The 23,174-nt window shown below is 39.5% G+C and overlaps 1 protein-coding gene across 3 annotated transcripts in view; it reads left to right on the top strand.

Moving 5' to 3' along the window:
- The window catches only part of PEX5L (peroxisomal biogenesis factor 5 like), a 194,385-nt gene that overhangs the window by 161,050 nt on the left and 10,161 nt on the right, over positions 1-23,174 (top strand). For all 3 annotated transcript variants that reach the window (XM_061167887.1, XM_061167886.1, XM_061167888.1), the window contains 3 exons: positions 13,231-13,347; positions 15,563-15,706; positions 18,949-19,019. In XM_061167887.1, the coding sequence (XP_061023870.1) occupies positions 13,231-13,347; positions 15,563-15,706; positions 18,949-19,019 (332 nt within the window). The remainder of the gene's footprint in view (positions 1-13,230; positions 13,348-15,562; positions 15,707-18,948; positions 19,020-23,174) is intronic.

Genomic DNA, 23,174 nt, shown 5'->3' with positions numbered 1-23,174 from the left:
TCCTGCTGTTAGAGGCCCAAAAAGCAGCCAGGAGGCTGCAAGAAATAAGTAGCCTCTGAGAAACTGGGCTCACAAAACCTTACTCCCAAAGCAGCAACAAACCCTGCACTTACTCTCCAAATCTCATTTCAGGGCACCATAAGAGCAGTTCTTTGTTATGAATGCAAATACCACTGGAGCTACAAACACAGATATAATCATGTGAAATTCTGGTTCTGCAAGGGTGTTCATTTGCTAATGAATAAGCTAAAAGCCCTTTCAGAAATGACCCCTGCCCATTTGGACAACAGGCTTTGTTCATTGTGTTTAATGCTCCATTCCTCTTTGCCATTTGCCAGGTGAAAAATAATAGAAACCAAAGACCAGGAAACTCTTGAGTTTCTGTTAGAAATGGCTCTTGGTTGCCTCTGACACCCTCTTCAAGCCTTTTACTCCATTATTTCCAGCCTCCTATATCCATTCTTCTTCCCATCAGTTTCAATTTTTCCTCCCCATGTTTCTGCAACTAACAGGCTGGCATGTAGTTTGGTGAGAGCCTCAGGCTATCTGCCCAGGTGTCTGCCAACACTGGCAGTGATGGTCGACTCCATTATACAGGGAAGCATGTCTTACCCAGAGGCAACTGGAAAATCTCTGTTAGTGCTAGTACAAATATTTTTGTTTTCCAACACTTCTGAACCACACAGTTTACAATTTGTGGGATTGCATCTTCTCTCTATCCTGGGAAATATTTGTTTTCATTTACAAGTATAAAATAACATTAATTGCCAATTCCTTGGTATTTATATGTTACAAATTCTAAGCACTTTACATACATTGCTTCACTTAATCCCGCACAACCTCTCTAAGAGACCATTTACATTTTACAGACCAGGAAACTGAGTTAAAGAGGTGAAGTAGGTTGCCTCCCTCTACCTGATGCCAAAGCATGTCTGTTTCCCTTCCCTATCCTGTTTAGCTTGAGAAGGGTGCATGCATGACAGATCCATTTCTTATCTCATAGAGATTTTATTAATTTTGTACTTTCCTGTTTGACTCCAGAAGTCAATTCATTAATAATACTGCAAGCAAAGACTTGCAAGAGACCATAGGATTTGTAAGAGACCATAGGGTTCATTAGGTCAAACTGACCTGTGAATCATGTGTAGAGCACCCCTCACATTGGTCATTGTGTCTGAAAATTTCTAATGCTGGGGAACCCATCCCTCTGAGAAAGAAGCAGCACATTTTCAAGCAGCTTCCTGTTAGGTTTGATAAAAATCTTTCCCCTTGGAACTGCCATTCACTCACCCTAATTCTGCTGTCTACAAAAACAAGATTCTGTGCTCAGCATCCCCTGAGCCTTGCTTTACCAGGTGAATTGCTTCATAGACAGGCTTGCTCCCACTCATCCACTCTTGCTTGAAGAGACTCCACTTTGTCCAGGACCCTCACTATGTGGGACACCAAAAGGCTGTACCCAGAGCTCAAACTAACTCTGACCAATCAAAATTCTGTCCTCTCTCTTGGATCTAGAGATTATCATACTAAGTGAAGTAAGTCAGACAAAGACACATATCATGTGATATCACTTACATCTGGAATCTAAAAAATTATGAAAAAGATCTTATATATGAAACAGAAACAGACTCATTCATAGAATATAAACTTACAGTTACCAAAGGGGGAAAAAAGCAGGCGGGATAAGTTGGGAATTTGGGATTAACATACACACGCTGCTGCTGCTGCTGCTGCTGCTGCTGCTAAGTCGCTTCAGTCGTGTCTGACTCTGTGCAACCTCATAGACGGCAGCCCACCAGGCTCCCCTGTCCATGGGATTTTCCAGGCAAGAGCACTGGAGTGGGTTGCCATTTCCTTCTCCAGTGCATGAAAGTGAAAAGTGAAAGTGAAGTCACTCAGTCATGTCCGACTCAGCGACCTCATGGACTGCAGCCCACCAGGCTCCTCCGTCCATGGAATTTTCCAGGCAAGAGCACTGGAGTGGGGTGCCATCGCCTTCTCTGCATATACTGTGCACCTAAAACTAACACAATGTTGTAATTCAACTGTACATGAAAATTTTTTTAATTTATTTTTTAAAAATTCTATGTTTGATCAGGGTGCTGCACATCTTTTTAAATTATTTTTAATTGAAGGATAATTGCTTTGCAATATCAGTTTGATTTCTGCCATACATCAATGTGATTTAGCCATAGATGTACACATGTCCCCTCCTTCCTGAGCCTGCCTCCCGCCTCCCACCTTTCCCACCCTTTCTAGGTTGTTACAAAGCCCCAGTTGGTGTTCTCTACGTCAGACAGCAAATTTCTATTTGCTATCTGTTTTACACGTGGTAGTAGATATGCGTCCATGCTACTTTCCCCATTCATCTCACCCTCTCCTTCCTCCCCCTGCCCTTATCCATAAGTCTGTCCTCTAAGTCTGCATCTCCATTGCGGCCCTGCAAATAGGTTCATCAGCACTGTCTTTCTAGATTCCATATATATGCATTAATATGCAATATTTCTCTCTCTGACTAACTTTACTCTGTACAGTAGACTCTGGGTTCGTCCGCTTCATTAGAACTGACTCAAATGCATTCCTTCTTATGGCTGAGTAGGATTCCATTATATGAACCTACCACAGCTTCTTTGTCCATTCATCAGTCAGTGGACATCTAGGATGCTTCCATGTCCTAGCTATTGTAAACAGTGTTGCAGTGAACATTGGGGTACATGTGTCTCTTTCAGTTTTGGTTTCCTCAGGGCATATGCCTAGAAGTGGTACTGCTGCATTGGGTGGTGGTTTTATTCCTAGTTTTTTAAGGAATCTTCATACTGTCTTCCATAGTGGCTATATCAGTTTACATTCCCTCCAGCGGTACAAGAGGGTTTCCTTTTCTCCACACTCTCTGTAGAACTTGCTATTTGTGGATTTTTTGATGACGGCCCTTCTGACTGGTGTGAGGTGATACCTTGTAGTTTTGATTTGCATTTCCCTAATAATGAACAGTGTTGAGACCCTTTTCATATGTTTATTAACCATCTGTATGTCTTCTTTAGAGAAATGTCTGTTTAGGTTTTTGCCCACTTTTTGATTGAGTTGTTTTTCTGGTATTGAGTTGTATGAGCTGCTTATATATTTTGGAAATTAATCCTTTGCCAGTTGTTTTATTTGCTATTATTTTGTCCCATCCTGAGGGCTATCTTTTCACCTTGTTTATAGTTTCCTTTGCTGTGCTAAAGCTTTTAAGTTTAAGTAGGTCCCACTTGTTTATTTTTATTTCCATTATTCTAGGAGGTGGGTCATAGAGGATCTTGTTATGATTTATGTCATACTGTGTTCTGCCTACATTTTCTTCTGAGAGTTTTATGTTTCTGATCTTACATTTAGGTCTTTAATCCATTTTGAGTTTATCTTTGTGTATGGTGTTAGGAAGTTTTCTAATTTCATTCTTTTACACGTAATTTTCCAGCTCTCCCAGGGCCATTTATTGAAGAGACTATCTTTTTCCCATTGTATATTCTTGCCCTTTTTCAAAGATAACTTGTCCATAGAATCATGGGTTTATCTCTGGGCTTTCTATTTTGTTCTACTGGTCTGTATTTCTGCTTCTGTGCCAGTACCATACTGTCCTGATGACCATAGCTTTGTAGTACACTCTGAAATCAGGTAAGTTGATTCCTCCAGCTCCATTCTTCTTTCTCAAGATTGCTTTGGCTATTCAAGGTCCTTTGTGTTTCCATATGAATTGTGAAATTTTTTGTTCTAGTTCTGTGAAAAATGCCATTGGTAACTTGATAAGGATTGCACTGAACCTGTAGATTGCATTTGGTAGTATAGTCATTTTCACAATGTTGATTCTTCTAACCCAGGAGCATGGACTATCTCTCCATTTGTTTATGTCATCTTTGATTTCTTCCATCAGTGTCTAGTAGTTTTCTGTATACAGCTCTTTTGTCTCCTTAGGTAGATTTATTCATAGGTATTTTATTCTTTCTGTTGCAATGGTAAATGGGACTGATTCCTTAATTTCTCTTTCTGATTTTTCATTGTTAGTATATAGGGATGCAAGTGATTTCTGTGTACTGATTTTGTATCCTGTGACTTTACTAAATTCCCTGATTAGTTCTTGTAGTTTTCTGATGGTATCTTTAGGGATTGCTATGTACAGTTACCTGCCAATAGAGTTTTACTTCTTCCTTTCCAGTGTGGATTCCTTTTCTCGCTTTTTGTTCTCTGATTTCCCTAGCTAGGACTTCCAAAACTATGTTGAGTAATAGTGGCAAGAGTGGGCACCCTTGACTTGTTCCTGATGTTAGAGGGAATGCTTTCAGTTTATCACCTTTGAGAATATTGTTTGCTGTGGGTTTGTTGTCTGTGGCGTTTATTATGTTAAGGTAGGTTCCTTCTATGCCCATTTTTTTTTTAAAGAGTTTTTATCATAAATGGGTGCTGAATTTTGTTAAAAGTTTTCTCTGCATCTATTGAGATTATTGGATGGTTTTATCTTTCAATTTGCTAATACGGTGTATCACATTGATTGATCTGTATGTATTGAAGAATCCTTGCATCCCTGGAATAAACTCAACTTGATCATAGTGTGTGATCTTTTTAATGTGTTGTTGAATTCTGTTTGCTGGAATTTTGTTGAGGATTTTTACATCTATTTTCATAAGTGATATTGGCCTATAATTGTCTTTTTTGTGATATCTTTATTTGGTTTTGGTATTAGGGTGATGGTGGCCTCATAGAATGAGTTTGGAAGTTTCCTTCCTCTGCAATTTTTGGAAGAGTTTCAGAAGGATAGGCGTTTGTTCTCTCTACATGTTTGCTAGAATTCACCTGTGCTGCACTCTTTAATTGCAGCCTCAGGCTGAATATGTTCTTTGGGCAGCCATATGGAATTTTCAACTAATATTGACCTGTAAGTCAACAAGTGATGTGAGTGGGGACATTTTAGCCACTCTTCACCAGCCTGGGCTATAAGATCCAGGACAATGAGGTCCCTAACTCATCTGTACACAGTTTCACTTTAAGGAAAATTTATCGTGGCAAATACTTTATCTAAACTTGCATAGTGATTTTCTTTGTCTTACAAGGGATACTTTCTTTTCTTTTGTATATGCAGAATGAGATGTTTGATTGATGGTTTTTTTAAGTTTTGATCCAGTGATAGTTAATCAATTTCTAAAGAGGCAAAAGAAGAGTCAGACTCCTCACAGGCAGAATTGACACATAATCTCACCTCAGTCAATTCGTTCATGACACAACCCCAGGATCTTTCTAATCGACAATTATGTTTGACCGCAAAATAGAAAGTTACTCTACTTCAACTCGAGAATGACTAAAATAGACTGGTGAATGGGAGCTGATAATATGCTGTTATCCTAAAATTCCCTAGTTCTAAGTTAAATTGCTTATTTCTTTATTCTTTATATTTTAATTACTATTTAATTTGTCATGGTTCTTAGGAATTTTTGTTTGCTAGTTTTACAATAAGAAAGTGAAAGGAAAATGTCGAGCATACTTTTAGAGAAATATTTTAAAGTACGATTTTTGGAGATCAGTGAACAGGCCAGAAGCCCCCTTCCAAAAAATAATAAAAATAATGATTCTGGACCAAGATCTCCCTCCCCCCATCATTCTTCTGAGTCAGTCTGTACAGACAAAGAAACCTGAGTTATTGTCAAATGAACCCAGTCTTCTCACTTTACAAATGACAAAAGATAATGTACAGATAAGTTTAAATGACTTCTCAAGTTCACAAGGATAATGGCAGCTTCTAGCACACAGCCCTCTTTTTCCAAACCACTGATCCAGAATATTCTTATTGGAATTCAGAGAGGTAGGAGATTGCTCTAGTGTAGGGTTTTGGGGGAAAACATCACAGAGGAATCGAAACTGAAAAGATGGAAGTTTGGGGATTTGTTTGTTTGTTTACACCACAGCATCTTTATTCATTCATCTGTTTGGACACAAATTGTTTCCATATCATAACTATTATAAATAGTGCTGCAGTGAACATGGGGGTAGACATATCTTTTCAAGTTAGTGTTTTCATTTCCTTTAGATAAATACCCAGATGTGAAATTGCTGAATTATAGAATAGTTTTGGGCTTCCCTGGTAGCTCATCTGGTAAAGAACCTACCTGCAATGCAGAAGACCCTGGCTCGATTCCTGGGTCAGGAAAATCCCCTGGAGGAGGGCATGGCAACCCACTTCAGTATTCTCGTCTGGAGAATCCGCATGGACAGAGGAGCCTGGGAGGCTACAGTCCATGGGGTCGCAAAGAGTCGGACGTGACTAAGCATAGCGCAGAATGGTTCTATTTTTAATTTTTTTTAAGGAAACTTCATACAGTTTTATAGTGGATGCATCAATTTACATTTCTGCTGAAAGTTCCGTCTTCCCCACATCCTCACCAGCACTTGTTATTTTTTGCCTTTTGATAATAGCCTTTCTAACAAGCGTGTTTTTTATTTTCATTTCACTGAATAAGTGACGCTGAGCACCTTTCCACGTTAGCCATCTGTATGTATTCTCTGAAAAATATGTCTGTTCAGATTCTCTGCCTACTTTTTAATTGATTATTTGGTTTTTGCTATTGAGTTGTTTGAGTTAATTTTTATACAAATTTTTTTAATCGGAGGATAATTGCTTTACAATGCTGTGTTGGTTTCTGCCATGTGAATCAGCCTTAAGTATACATATATCCTCTCCCTCTAGAGCCTCCCTCTCACAGCCTCATCAAACTCCTCTCCGTCTGGAGCACCAGGGTAAGCTCCCTGTGTTACACAAGTTCCCAGTATCTATTTTACACATGGTAATGTGTGTATTTCAGTGCTGATCTCTCAGTTCGTCCCACCCTCTTCTTCCCCCTGCTGTGTCCACACGTCCATTCTACATGTCTTTGTCTCTAGTCCTGCCCTGCAGATAGGTTCATCAGTACCATTTTTTGAGATTCCATATATATGCATTACTATATGATATATGTTTTTTTCTGACTTGCTTCACTCTGTATAGCAGGTTCTAGGTTCATCTGTCTCTGTTCAACCTACTCAAATTCATTCCTTTTTATGGCTGAGTATTATCCCATTGTAAATATGTACCACAACTTCTTTATCCACTCATCTCTCAATGGACATCTAGGTTGGATGGAAGCTTTTTAAAGAGAATCTTACTTTTTCACTAAAATAACACATGCTAGCAATAGAAGATATGGTAAATGCTAAAAAGTGCAAGGAAAGGTTTGGGGGCAAATTCCTCATAATTCCAACCCATGAACTCTAGGTGCATTTCTCTAGTCTTTTTTCTCCCCTCACACATTACTTGTTGTTTTCTATCATTGTGATCATACTGCATAACAAGGAACATTATAACTCAAGGCCTATCCCATGTTGTAATAAATTCTTCATAAGTACTATTTTAATTGCTATATAACAGTCCATTTTTGCAATAGTCTTCTTAACCTTGCTCTTATTTTTGAATAATTAGGTAGAAAAGAAAGATTTAAATGGAGAGGAAAAGTATCTAGGAGAGAATATGTATATACAGAAATTAAAACACCAGAATACTTACAGAAGTGTATTTGAGCTTTGAAGTTGTGGGTGATTTTTGTTTCATTCTTTCTATTTTTCTGAAAGGTACAAAAGCACTTGTAAAACACCTACTTTTACTGAACATTTACCATGTGCTTTATGCCACAGATACACTTTCTCATTTGGTCCTTATAGTGACTAACCAAGACCACTAGTCTATCTTCATTTTAAGGATAAGGAAAAGGAGACCTGGAGATATTACGGGACTTGGAGAAGGTCAGCTGTAGAGCCAGAATTTATTTTTAAGTCAACATGATGAGACAGCTTCCATTCTTAACCACAATACTGCATATCCCAAGTTTGTAGTAAATATCTACTATTGTTATCATCAGAAAACTATTTTTAAAGTGAAAATGGGTTGCAAACAATACCTCATTTCTGGTCTAAGCATGTAATTTATTACCTATAGAGTATAAAAAGTAATCTACCAGCATCCCAGAACAGCTGACAAAATCATCAATACATAAAATCCCCTCAGTCATGTCTAAAATATTTAAAATTCAAATGTGTTTCAGGTTTCTCTGAAATTGATTAGGAATGAAAAAAAGAAGCAGTGTTAATTGCAGTTACGAGAATGAAGTCTGGATTCTGAGACTGGATGAAAATTGATTGTGCTAAAAGTGGTCTTCTGTAATTAAATGAAACTGTGTGGTGCACTTTAATTAGTCAGCAGAACTTATTCTAAGTGGTAACAGTCAGTCCTGGTATACCTCATTAAATTAGGGCCTGACAGCCCCACCTCAACTGAGGTTCTCTTTCCACAGCAATTTTATGCATCTACTGCTCTAATTTGAAACTGCAGGAAAGGTGACTTTCGTAATTTCGAAGTACATCTTACAAAATCTTCCTCATTCTTTCATTCAAAAGACTTTTAATAGCTTTAGATGCCAAGGAGTCTCACTAGGGGAACTTAACTGCCTTAGAAAATACTTGAAGTCATTGGCACTTCACACCACCCATCAGGGGGCTCAGGAGAGTCAGTAAACATTATAAAATTCACTTGATAGGTTTCTGTTTGTTTCTATGCAGACAAGCTGAACCTGCATCTTTAAAAGCCTATTCAAGAAAATGAGTCCCTTCAGTATCTAAATGTGCAGGTTTCATGGTATTTTAAAAAGGAAAGATAATTTTTATGATTTTTTAACCTTTCTTAAATTATAAAAGCAATGCATACTCATAGAAAATTCAGGAAGTACAAAAGAGCATAAAGAAGCAGGAAAAGCATCACCCATCAGCCCTTCATTCAAAGACAGTTTACTCTTTTTTTTTTTTTTTAATTTTTAATTGGAGGATAATCACTTTACAATGTTGTGTTGGTTTCTGCCATACAACAGAGTGAATCAGTCATAAGGATACATATGTCACCTCCGCCCTCCTCCCTACTCCATCCTACCCCTCTAGGTTGTCATAGAGCACCAGGTTGAGCTTCCTGTGTTATACTACAACTTCCCACTAGCCATCTATTTCACATGTGGTAATGTATATGTTTCAATGCTACTGTCTCAATTTGTCCCACCATCTCCTTCCCCTGTTGTGTCTACAAGTCTGTTCTCTGTGTCTGCATCACTATTCCTGCCCCGCAAATAGGTCCATCAGTACCATTTTTCTAGATTCTATATATATGCGTTAATATACAATATTTGTTTTTCTCTTTCTGACTTCACTCTGTGTAACAGGCTCTAGGTTCATCCACCTCACTAGAACTGATTCAAATTTGTTCCTTTTTATGGCTGAGTAATTTGATGCTTTTGAACTGTGGTGTTGAAGAAGACTCTTGAGAGTCCCTTGGACTGCAAGGAGATCCAATCAGTCCATCCTAAAGGAGATCAGTCCTGGGTGTTCATTGGAAGGACTGATGCTGAAGCTGAAACTCCAATACTTTGGCCACCTCATGCGAAGAGTTGACTCATTGGAAAAGACCCTGATGCTGGGAGAGATTGGGGGCAGGAGGAGAAGGGGAGGACAGAGGATGAGATGGCTGGATAGCATCACTGACTCGATGGACATGAGTTTAAGTAAACTCCGGGAGTTGGTGATGGACAGGGAGGCCTGGCATGCTGCAATTCATAGGGTCGCAAAGAGTCGGACACAACTGAGTGACTGAACTGAACTGAATATTTCATTGTGTGTGTGTGTGTGTAAAATACTACAACTTCTTTATCCATTCATCTGTTGATAGACATCTACGTTGCTTCCATTTCCTGGCTATTGTAAATAATGCTGCAGTGAACATTGGGGTACATATGTCCTTTTGAATTGTGGTTTTCTCATGATATATGCCCAGTAATGGAATTACTGGGTCATTTGGTACTTTGGGGAGCTTCCCTGGTTGCTCAGATGGTAAAGAATCTGCCTGCAATGCAGGAGACCGGGTTTGATCCCTGGGTGGGGAAGATCCCCTGGAGAAGGGCATGGCAACCCACTCCAGTATTCTTGCCTGGAGAATCTCCTGGACAGAAGAGCCTGGTGGGCTACAGTCCATAGGGTCACACAGAGTTGGACATGACTGAAGTGACTTAGCATGCATGCATTGGTGGTTTTATTCCTAGTTTTTTAAGGAATCTCCATACTGTTCTCCAGATTGGCTGTACCAATCTGCATTCCCATCAAGAGTGCAAGAGAGTTCCCTTTTCTCCAAACCATCTCTAGCATGTATTGTTTGTAGATTTTTTTTTTGCTAATGGTCATTTTGACCAATGTGAGGTGATACCTCATTGTAATTTTGATTTGCATTTCTCTAACAATGAGTGATGTTGTGCATTTTTCACATGTTTATTGGCCATCTATATGAAAGACAGATTACTCTTAACATGGTAGGATATTTCCCTCTAGTCTTTTATCTAGCTGTTATATACCTGAGATCATTCTGTTTGCACAATTTGGTGTTCTACCAGAAAGGCTCATTGAAAGAGACATTTTGAATTTTATTCCTAACCTTAACTGGATAACTGGTGGCCATTCTGTGGACTTCTAGCATATCAGACACACATTACCAAGATACTTGCTATCCTGAGCCTTTGTTGAGGGGAAAGGCTCTACTATGGAGAAGGCAATGGCACCCCACTCCAGTACTCTTGCCTGGAAAATCCCATGGACAGAGGAGCCTGCTAGGCTGCAGTCCATGGGGTGGCTAAAAGTCAGACACAGCTGAGCAGCTTCACTTTTCACTTTCACGCATTGGAGAAGGCAATGGCAACCCACTCCAGTGTTCTTGCCTGGAGAATCCCAGGGAACCTGGGATTCAAAAGCATTAGTTCTTTGGCACTCAGCCTTGTTTATGGTCCAGCTCTCACATCCATACATGACTTCTGGAAAAACCATAGCTTTGACTATACGGACTTTTGTCAGCAGAGTGATGTCTCTGTTTTTTAATACAGTGTTTAGGTTTGTTGTCGCTTTTCTTCCAAGGAGCAAGCATCTTTTAATTTCATGACTGCAGTCACCATCTGCAGTGATTTTGGAGCCCAAGAAAATAAAGTCTGTCACTGTTTCCATTGTTTCCCCATTTATTTGCCATGAAGTGATGGGACTGGATGCCATGATCTTCATTTTTTGGATGTTGAGTTTTAAGCCACCTTTTTCACTCTTCTCTTTCACCTTCATCAAGAGGCTTTTTAGTTCCTCTTTACTTTCTGCCACTAAAGTGGTATCATCTGTATATCTGAGATTATTGGTATTTCTCCTACCAGTCTTGATTCCAGCTTGTGGTTCATCCAGACTGGCATTTCACATGATGCACTCTGCATAGAGTTTAAGTAAGTAGACTAACAATATACAGCTTTGACTTACTCCTTTCCCAATTTTGAGCCAGTCTGGTATTCCATGTCCAGTTCTAATTGTTACTTCTTGACCTGCTTACAGGTTTCTCAGGAGGTAGGTAGGGTGATCTGGTAGTCCCATCTCTTTAATTTTCCAGTTTGTTGTGTTCTAAGGGTTTAGCATAGCTAATGAAGCAGAATTCAATGTTTTTCTGGAATTCTCTTGCTTTTTCTATGATCCAACAGGTGCTGGCAATATGATCTCTGGTTCCTCTGCTTCTTCAAAACCCAGCTTGTACATCTGAAATTCTTGGTTCATGCACTGCTGAAGCCTAGCTTGAAGGATTTTTTAAACTAGCTTGAGGATTTTTAAGCTAGCATGTGAAATGAGCAAAACTGTATGGTAGTTTGAACATACTTTGGTATTGTCCTTCTTTGGGATTGGAATGAAAACTGACCTCTTCCGGTCCTGTGGCCATTGCTGAGTTTTCCAAATTAGCTGGCATATTGAGTGCAGCACTTTAACAGCATCATCTTTTAAGATTTGAAATAGCTCAGCTGAAATTCCATTACCTCCACTAGCTTTGTTTTTAGTGGTGCTTCCTAAGGCCCACTTGACTTCACACTCCAGGATATCTGGCTCTAGGTGAGTGACCACACCATCATGACTGTCTGGGTCATTAAAACCTTTTTTGTATAGTTCTTCTATGTATTCTTGACAGCTCTTCCTAATATCTTCTGCTTTTGTTAGGTCCTTACTTTTTCTGTCCTTTATTGTGCCCATCTTTCCATGAAATGTTCCCGTAGTATGTCTAATCTTCTTGAAGAGATCTCTAATCTTTCCCACTCTATTGTTTTCCTCTATTTCTTTGCATTGTTCACTTAGAAAGGCTTTCTTATCTCTCCTTGCTATTCTCTGGAACTCTGCAATCAGTTGGGTATATTTTTCCCTTTCTCCTTTGCATTTCACTTCTCTTCTTTTCTCAGGTGTTTGTAAAACCTCCTCAGACAACCATTTTGCCTTCTTGCATTTCTTTTTCCTGGAGATGGTTTTGCTCACCACCTCCTGTACAGTGTCACAAACCTCTGTCCTTAGTTCTTCAGGCATTGTATCAGATCTAATCTCTTGAATCTATTTGTCACTTCCACTGTAGAATCATAAGGGACTTAATTAGGTCATACCTGAATGGGCCTCGTGGTTTTCCCTACTTTCTTCAGTTTAAGTCTGAATTTTATAATCAGGAGCTCATCACCTGAGCCACAGTCAGCTCCTGGTCTTATTTTTGCTGACTGTATAGAGCTTCTCCATCTTTGGCTGCAAAGAATATAATTAGTCTGATTTCAGTATTGACCATCTAGTGATAGTCATGAGAGTCGTCTCTTGTGTTCTTGGAAAAGAGTTTGCTATGACTAGCACATTCTCCTGGCAAAACTCTGTTAGCCTTTGCCTTGCTTCATTTTGTACTCCAAGGCAAAACTTGCCTGTTACCCCAGGTATCTCTTGACTTCCTACTTCTGCATTCCAATCCCAATGCCTGGCAGCAACTCTAGGAGAGACTGCCCTTCCCAAAATGTGTGTCAGGTACCCACACTTGAAACTATTCAAATAATGGATTTTTAGCTGGATTTGGTTTTATATGATCCTGGTTCTTCAGGTGGTAACTATGTTTTCCCCCAGAGAAAAATCACAGCTAATACTCTCTGACACCTTGAGTGCTGAGTGCCCTCCAGAAGCTCTTCAACCATGAGTGTCGTTGGATGTGGCCAATTTGAACACTTTATTCCTCCCCAGAAGTCATTTTTATCTGTGAGAAAAACTGTCTCTTGGAAATAAACCAAATGATATAGCGTGTTCTTAAATCCATCTGTCTTCATTTCTCCTGTCTTCTAGTCAGATACAGAGTTTTGGGATAAGATGCAAGCAGAATGGGAAGAAATGGCCCGGAGGAACTGGATATCGGAGAACCAGGAAGCCCAGAACCAGGTTACAATCTCAGCCAGTGAGAAGGTGACCATTTCTCTTCTTTCAAATGTTGACCAATTTTCTCATCCTTTTTGGATCATTTTTATAAATTGTTGATAGCTATTTTGGGGGGGGGGGGAATCAAATAACTAAATAGACTGTTTAATATCAATCTGACCTGGAAGAAATTCTGGTAGATAGAAACAGTGTAATCATGCAATATGTGAAGGCAGCAAAACTGGAATGGAACACCCTTATTTTTTATCAGTGTTAAGACAGTTTGGCAGCCAACCAGAGCTTGGCCAGTCGCTGAACTAACATTGAGGGTTAGTGAGAACAAGAACTGGGCTAATCCCACAATGCTCTAACCATGTCGATAAGCTGACAAAAGTGATATTAATGGGCTGGAGGTTGTAAAGGGGGGCTTCAGGCTTTATTTCATGGGTAGTCTTTATGCTGCTAGCAAAGAATTCAGTGGAAAAGATACACTTCACACAGCTGGGTCAAGTACCAAGGGGATTCCTCAGAGATAGCCCCCTAATAAGAGCCCCAGAAAATGTGTGAGTACAGTCCACAGCCAGCTAAATTCTCCCATGGAGCCCCAGCTGCTCTAGGATTTATGCTTTTAAAAATGCCTGGGAAAAAAAGAAAGCACTGAGAAATCAGTTTAAGTGACTTGAAAGACAGAGATGGAAAGATAGAATTTTCTTACACAGGGGAAATATATATATAGATGTTAATGTTACGGTTCTTTGTGGTAGAGGAATTCTCAGTTTTATTCATTTCTGAATAACTTCCATGATATTTGGTTCCATCCAACAAATTTTACTGTTTACTCTGCCCTAGATACTGGGGACTGAGATGAATGAATAGTCTCTGATTTTAGGGGATTAGCAATCTACATAATCATTAAGATGTCTTCCTCCTTCCAGTATTCTCTGTCCCACAGTAGGCAAGGCAATCTCATAAAATCAGATCAACCATCTCATTAAAATCGTTAATTTTCCATAAAGCAATTGAAAGTAAGTGAGAAGAGAGAACACAGATGTACAACGTCAGTCTCCGGGCTATAACCCGTGCAACCTGAGCTCCCCCTCCCAGGGTCCCACACCCCAACATCACTATATAAGCTGGTCATACCCTGTGGATTCTGACAAAGAGTTTTGTCTTTCTAAACACCTGGGGAGAATGAAGGTCTCCCTTTGATGTATTTAAAAACCTTAGTAGCATCATCAACAGACTAGCTTGTTTGTATCTATCAAATTGGTTTTTATGATAGTCTCTGCTACTAAGGTTGCAACAAATATTATCTCCAATACTTCTGATGAGAGTTTATCAGGGCATACTTTCTCAAAATCAGTTCTGCTACATATATCAAGGGCTCAAAAATAGTTTGAAGCCTTGAGCATAATAAATCCTTCTAGAAGTCTATCTGAAGATAATAATCATATGCAAAGATTTGAGCATAAGACTTTCACTGTAGCGTTATTTATGATAACAACAATAAAAATTAAAAGTAACCTGAGTGACCATCGAAAGAGGATTCATTAATTTTTAGCATAATATAAATAATTTTAATAACTAAAATGGGGCTTACGCTACAACCTTGCTTTTATAGCATGGACTTGTTTAACTTATATACTCATGGAAAATACTAGAAGATTATTTGTACAATCTGTATTGTTTAAATTTTTGCAACAAAAGAAAATCTATAACTTTTAAACATGCATTCTCAGTGGAGAGATACAGCCCCACAATGGGACAAAAACTGGTTTGGTGAGTAGAAGGTGAAAAAATATCCTAGATGTTACAATAGTTCATAGCCCTCCAAAGGGCCATTGTATATTAACAGATGTACAGTATGTGGTATTAACATTTCAAGAGAGTGCATGGCAGCATTCCACAAAAGTTTGTCCTAAAAGTCAATATTTTTAAAATCTTGTGGGTAAATGGCTGAAACAAAAAGAACAAAAGAAATAACAGAAGGAAAACAAAGTCCAAAATATTAACAGTGATCATATTTAGGTTGCAGCATTACAGGTATCTTTTTGTTTATTTTGTTATATTCAGTAACAAAATAATATCTAACATCTACACCATGAAAATGTACTACAGTCACAATAAGGAAAAAAATAGCAATTAAGCTTCATTGAAATTAAATAAATAAAATTACTTAAATTCAAATTTGGGAAGAACTGATTGAATGTAACAATGAAGAGTTAAATCAGTGGATCTGTGTTGGCCCCTCTCTCTGTTGTAGGGTTATTACTTTCATACTGAAAACCCCTTCAAAGACTGGCCTGGAGCATTTGAAGAAGGCTTAAAAAGGCTGAAGGAAGGGGACCTGCCAGTCACCATCCTGTTCATGGAGGCAGCAATTCTTCAGGACCCTGGAGATGCAGAGGTATCATTTCCCTTCATCCTGCCAGGTTCAGAAAGGGGCTTCATGTGCTAACAAGGGGCAGAGGGTGACAGAGCGCTCTCCTAGGTGGCATTTTCATCAAGTAAAGTTTCCCAAAGGAGCTAACCTCACTAAGTCTGATACATGTGTGTAAGTTACAAAAGGTACCTACTTTCTAACCACCTCTGCAGTGTCAACAGTGCCCAAAAATAAAAGGTGGGGACAAGAAATGAAGAACCAAAACTGCCAACCTGGAGGCTCAGCAGTAGTTTTCACAGGGCAGGGTATGGTTTCATCTGGATCTAGAGCCACACCATATCCCACCCTTGATTTACTCACTTAGCATTTATTGAGCATGTATTATGTCCCAAGAATTGTGCCAGGCATGGGCTGGGCTAAAGGATTGAAGAGCTAGAGAAAATGGACCAGTTGAAAGGACAGATTTGTGATCTATCTGCAAGACAAGTAAATCAGTCAGTGCAGTGTAACAAATGTGGTGTCAGAGTATGCGCAGGATGCTAGGAGAGCAAAAAGCAAGAGTTCTGACCCAGCCTTGCCCTACAAATGAATCCAAAGCTGAGTTTTGAAGGAGATGATTAAAAACTGTAAGGAGGTCCAGTTGTTGTTTAGAGGGAATGGTTCATGGGTGGCAGAGAGACAGGAAACATTGGATCCATGGTAAGAGAGGAGGAGACAGGGGCAAGAGAGAAGGCACAAAGAAGTAGCCAAGAGTTGAACTTCATCTTGAAAGCCATACGGAACCACTGTGGGAGAGGGACATGACCAGATCTGCATGTGAGACAAGCCCCTTTCTGTGAGACATGAAGGGTCATTGGACATGCAGACTGGGAACCCACCAAAGAGGCTTCTGCAGCTTTATCTTGATTCACTAAGTCTCCCACTTGCAAAGGCCTGTAATAAGATACTGGCAGGTATAAAGGCTTCCTTTTTAGTTTATAATTTTCGGAAAACATCTTATATGGGGATATTCCCAGAGGAACTGCAGAAATTTGTATACAGTGCTGAGAAGGCAGTAGAGAATAGAGGTTAAGCCTCTGGGATCTGCTACCTAGCCATGTGGTTCAAATCCCTGCTCTACCACTTGTTAGCCGTGTGAGTCCTGTAATCTGGGACAAGCCATTTAAACCCTCTAAGGTTCGGTTCCCTCACATGTAAAATGGACATCACAATTATAACTATCTCGTTGGGTATTGTGAAGATTAAGTAAATTCATAGAGATTAAAGTGCTTAGTTCAGTGCCTGACATGTCAGTATTTAGCGCTCATCATTATTATTGGTTGTACCGAGTTTGTACAGAAAGAACAAGTAAACAAATTACTAGTTAAAGCCCCTAGTATCTTGTTACTCAAAATGTTTACGGTGAAATGAGATTGAATTGAGAGTTGAAATTCTGAATCAAAATATTGGAATTTTTAGATCTATCAATTTAGAAAAGAAAGTCATTACATTAATAGGAAACTACAACCCCCTCAAAAAATAATGCCTTCATACATTTCTAAATGCTGTGTGTTTTCATACATAAAACGTCATTTGTCACAATCACCTTAGGAAGTTTAATGAAAGGTATACATTATTGTCCCAGATTCACAACTGAGAAAATGAGCACACTTGGTAACTAATGGATCCTAGATAAGGACCAGGGCTTCTGAATCAATGGAGACCCCAAGGCCAAGATAATTGATGGCCTGTGAATGGTGAAAATGATACTATACCCAAAGGCTAGGAAGATGCTCCCAGAAAAAGATTGTTTCATCAATCTTAAGAAAGCATTCTAAGATGTATGAAAGGTGATATCAAAATAGAAGCTGCTCTGAATATATTTGAAAGATGTACAAGAGTCCCTGATATTCTGGGAGAGAAATACTCAGTACTTTTTTATGAATTTGTATCATATGTGTAATAATAACCCATGAGGGAAAAAGCTGATACAATTTTTTCAGCACTTTAAGATGACACTGGGCTTCCCAGGTAGTGCTAGTGGTAAAGAACCTGCCTGCCAATTCAGGAGATATGAGACCCAGGTTGGATCCTTGGGTCAGGAAGATCCCAGAAGAGGGCATGGTAACCCACTCCAGGATTCTTGCCTGGGAAATCCCTTGGACAGAGGAGCCTGGCGGGCTATAGTCCACAGGGTCACAAAGAGTCAGACTCGACTGAAGTGACTTATTGCACAGCATGCACACAAGATGACGCTATATGTTTTCATAGAGTTTTGTTTTAAAATGTTGATAGCATTGACTTTCACAGGTGGGGGCGGGTTATGCAAACCTTTTTAAATCCCTACAACAGATACCCCCAGGCAAATCTGAGGACAATGTGTGTAATGAGAGGTTTTGTTGATGTACATTGTGCTTGTAATGGTGTGAGAATTACTCTTCTTAAAAGTATAAAAGTGGAAATTTTTTATATTAAAAACTTTCATTCCAGATGTGAAAAACATTATCTACTTGAAGATATTCTTCACATTATTGACTTTAGCAAAGGATTAGAAACAACTAGAGCAGTAAGGGGATTAGTGGTGGGAGTAATGGGATATCCATTTAACAAAGGAAATTCAAAATTATAGATTTTGAAGGGGATTTTGTAAAAACATGAAAGAATTAACAATGTAATACAAAGTGTAAATGTAGGCTATAAAATTATAGGTATATTATATTACATTTTATTTGTGTTTTATGCTTTTTAGCTATTGTATTGTGCTGAACACACATTGGGGGGGGGGGGTGGTTTCTTTCCCCTAGTTCCTAAATTTCCTGTTACCTCTTATAGTAACTACTTGACTTTCATTTATGCAAACTACTTCTATTGTGTACATCTCGAGATTCTTTATTGTAAACTTTCGACTACTTAGTTATATGTCTAAATTATTTTTCTACTTCTTTCCCTGATAAATGCATACTTTTATAAATTTATCTTTTGGTTTTAAGATACCTAATATCATGAAACCTCAGAGACTCAAGAGGTTTCCATGGGCCACAGGAGAGGATAAATACTTAGAGTTTGTAACTAATGACAGCGACTCTTGACCTAGATGCCACAAGAGAATTTGAATGAAGAAATGCAGGTGATGTTGTGATGTTTCTCCCTTTACAAGACTCACATCCAAGTCAGGGTGCTCCGCAGAGAGGGAATTGTCACTTGTAAACAAACCAGCTAAAGCACATGAGTGACTCTGCTTCCTCTTGCAGTGTTGACATCAGTCATTGTTTTTTATTTTTTTGTAGGCATGGCAGTTCCTCGGGATAACCCAGGCAGAGAATGAAAATGAACAAGCAGCTATTGTTGCCCTCCAGAGGTAGATAAAACTAAGCACAAAATCACGGGCCAGGTGGACACTTGTTAAAAGACTTCCCGCTGTTTCAGATTTGTCTTTTGACCCTTAAGTACACTGTACAGAATTTGACCAAGATAAGTGCTAAGACACCAGATATTATTTACATTTAGCTCTGGAAAACAATGTATGAAGAAATCATGTTCCTAAATCACAATGTTTTATCATCTACAAATTGACCTTCGTTGGCACAAGAGTCTTATGTCAAAAGCAATCGTAAAATAGATTCACTGAATCAATAGTTCTTTTTAGCTTTCTAGCCTTCTGCAGCATCTGAAAGTTTTCTTCAGGAAGAAAATACTCAGAATAATCTCAGCATAATGCTAACTCCAATTGTCTACGAAGAATCTGCTGAGATAGTTTCATCATCCTGACCCCCTGACTAAAATTCTAGACTTCACTGGGTGGAGATAGCATCACACAATACTTGATTAGAGCCCCTATTTAAACCATGGAAAAACAGCCCCTACCAAATAGACTCTCACTTCCCTAATCTTTATAAATAGATATATAGATACACACACACACACACACACACACACACACAAACATATTTGTTATACATTATCAGTTCCTAAAGAACTGATACAGGTACTGTGAGGACTCGCTCAACTGGAATTCCATCACCTCCACTAGCTTTGTTCGTAGTGATGCTTCCTGCAGCCCACTTGACTTCACACTGAGATTTCTGGCTCTAGGTGAGTGATCATAGCCTTGTGGTTATATGAGTCATTAAGATCTTTTTTGTATAGTTCTTCTGTGTATTCTTGCCGTATCTTCTGCTTCTGTTAGGTCCATACCATTTCTGTCCTTTATTGTGCCCATCTTTGCATGAAACGTTCCCTTGGTATCTCTCATTTTCTTGAAGAGATCTCTAGTCTTTCCCATTCTGTTGCTTTCCTCTATTTCTTTGCATTGATCACTGAGGAAGGCTTTTTTTTTTAATCTCTCCTTGCTATTCTTTGGAATTCTGCATTAAAATTGGTATATCTTTCCTCTTCTCCTTTGCCTTTCACTTCTCTTCTTTTCATAGCTATTTGTAAGGCCTCCTCAAACAACCATTTTACCTTTTTGCATTTCTTTTTCTAAGGGATGGTCTTGATCCCTGACTCCTGTACAATTTCATGAACCTCCGTCCATAGTTCTTCAAGCACTCTATCAGATCTGATCCCTTGCATCTATTTGTCACTTCCACTATATAATCATAAGGGATTTTATTTAGGTTGTACCTGAATGGTATAGTGGTTTTCCCTACTTTCTTCAATTTAAGTCTGAATTTGGGAATAAGGAGTTCATGATCTGAGCCACAGTCAGCTCCCGGACTTGTTTTTGCTGACTGTATAGAGCTTCTCCATCTTTGACTGCAAAGAATATAATCAATCTGATTTCAGTGTTGACCATCTGGTGATGTCCAGGTATAGAGTCGTCTCTCGTATTGTTAGAAGAGGGTGTTTGCTATGACCAGTGCGTTCTCTTGGCAAAACTCTGTTAGCCTTTGCCCTGCTTCATTCTGTACTCCAAGGCCAAATTTGCCCATTACTCCAGGTATTTATTGGCTTCCTACTTTTGCATTCCAGTCCCCTATAATGAAAAGGACATCTTTTGGGGGTATTAGTTCTAGAAGGTCTTGTAGGTCTTCATAGAACTCTTCAACTTCAGCTTCTTCGGCATTATTGGTTGGGGCATAGACTTGGATTACTGTGATATTGAATGTTTTGCTTTGTAAACAGAGATCATTCTGTCGTTTTTGAGATTTGGACTCTTTTGTTGACTATGAGGGCTACTCCATTTCTTCTAGGGGATTCTTCCTCACAGTAGTAGATATAATGGTCATCTGAGTTAAATTCACCCATTCCAGTCCATTTTAGTTCGCTGATTCCTAAAATGTTGATGTTCACTCCTGCCATCTCCCATTTGACCACTTCCAATTTGCCTTGATTCATGGACCTAACAGTCCAGGGTCCTATGCAGTATTGCTTTTTTTTTATATATATAAATTTATTTATTTTAACTGGAGGCTAATTACTTTACAGTATTGTAGTGGTTTTGCCATACATTGACATGAATCCACCATGGGTGTACATGTGTTCCCCATCCTGAACCCCCCGCCCTCTTCCCTCCCCATCCCATCCCTCAGGGTCATCCCAGTGCACCAGCCCTGAGCACCCTGTCTCATGCATCGAACCTGGACTGGCAATCCATTTCACATATGATAATATACATGTTTCAATGCCATTCTCCCAAATCATCCCACCCTCGCAATATTGCTCTTTACAGCGTCAGACTTTACTTCCATTACCAGTCACATCTACAATTGGGTGTTTTTCTCCTTTGACTCCATCTCTTCATTCTTTCTGGAGTTATTTCTCCACTGATCTCCAGCAGCATACTGGGCACCTACAGACCTGGGGAGTTCATCTTTCGGTGTCCTATCTTTTTGCCTTTTCATGCTGTTCATGGGGTTCTCAAGGCAAGAATACTGAAGCGGTTTGCTGTTCCCTTCTCCAGTGGACCACGTTTGTCAGAAGTCTCCACCATTACCCATCTGTCTTGTGTGGCCTTTAGTTTCATGCGAAGTCAAGTGGGCCTTAAGAAGCATCACTATGAACAAAGCTAGTGGAGGTGATGGAATTCCAGTTGACCTATTTCAAATCCTAAAAGATAAGGTTCTGTAAAAGTGCTGCACTCAACATGCCAGCAAATTTGGAAAACTCAGCAGTGGTCACAGGACTGGAAAAGGTCAGTTTTCATGCCAATCCCAAAGAAAGGCAATGCTAAAGAATGCTCAAGCTACCACACAATTGCACTCATCTCACATGCTAGCAAAGTAATGCTCAAAATTCTCCAAGCCAGGCTTCAACAGTACGTGAAACATGAACTTCCAGATGTTCAAGCTTGATTTAGAAAAGGCAGAGGAACCAGAGATCAAATTGCCAACATCTGTTGAATCATTGAAAAAACAAGAGAGTTCCAGAAAAATATCTACTTCTGCTTTATTGACTATGCCAAAGCTTTTGACTGTGTGGATCACAACAAACTGTGGAAAATTCTTGAAGAGATCAGAATACCAGACCACCTGACCTGCTTCTTGAGAAATCTGTATGCAGGTCAAGAAGCAACAGTTAGAACTGGACATGGAAGAACAGACTGGTTCCAAATGGGGAAAGGAGTACATCAAGGCTGTATATTGTTACCCTGCTTATTTAACTTATATGCAGAGTACATCATGAGAAATGCTGGACTGGAGGAAGCACAAGCTGGAATCAAGACTGCCAGGAGAAATATCAGTAACCTCAGATATGCAGATGACACCACCCTTATGGCAGAAAGCAAAGAAGAACTAAAGAGCCTCTTGATGAAAGTGAAAGAGGAGAGTGAAAAAGTTGGCTTAAAGCTCAACATTCAGAAAACTAAGATCATGGCATCTGGTCCCATTACTTCATGGCAAATAGATAGGGGAAACAGTGACAGACTTAATTTTGGGGGGCTCCAAAATCACTGCAGATGGTGACTGCAGCCATGAAATTAAAAGATGTTTGCTGCTTGGAAGAAAAGTTATGACCAACCTAGACAACTTATTAAAAAGTAGAGACATCACTTTGCCAACAAAGATCCATCTAGTCAAAGCTATGGTTTTTCCAGTAGTCAAATATGGATGTGAGAGTTGTCCTGTAAAGAAAGCCGAGTGCTGAAGAATTGATGCTTTCGAACTGTGGTATTGGAGAAGAATCTTGAGAGTCCCGTGGATTGCAAGGAGATCCAACCAGTCCATCCTAAAGATCAGTCCTGGGTGTTAATTGGAAGGACTGAAGTTGAAGCTGAAACTCCAATACTTTGGCCACCTGATGTGAAGAGCTGACTCATTTGAAAAGACCCTGATGCTGGGAAAGATTGAAGGCGGGAGGAGAAGGGGATGACAGAGGATGAGATGGTTGGATGGCAGCACCAACTCAATGGACATGAGTTTGAGTAGGCTCCGGGAGTTGGTGATGGACAGGGATGCCTGGCGTGCTGCAGTCCATGGGGTCGCAAAGAGTCGGACACAACTGAGCGACTGAACTGGACTGAGGGCTTGCTAATCAAAGTCTTATCCACAGATTACCAGCATCTCCTCACCAG

This window comes from Dama dama, chromosome 19, assembly GCF_033118175.1.
Source record: "Dama dama isolate Ldn47 chromosome 19, ASM3311817v1, whole genome shotgun sequence".
Lineage (NCBI taxonomy): Eukaryota > Metazoa > Chordata > Mammalia > Artiodactyla > Cervidae > Dama > Dama dama.
Note: the sequence above shows the minus strand (reverse complement) of the source record. Positions and strands in the feature narration are given on the sequence as shown.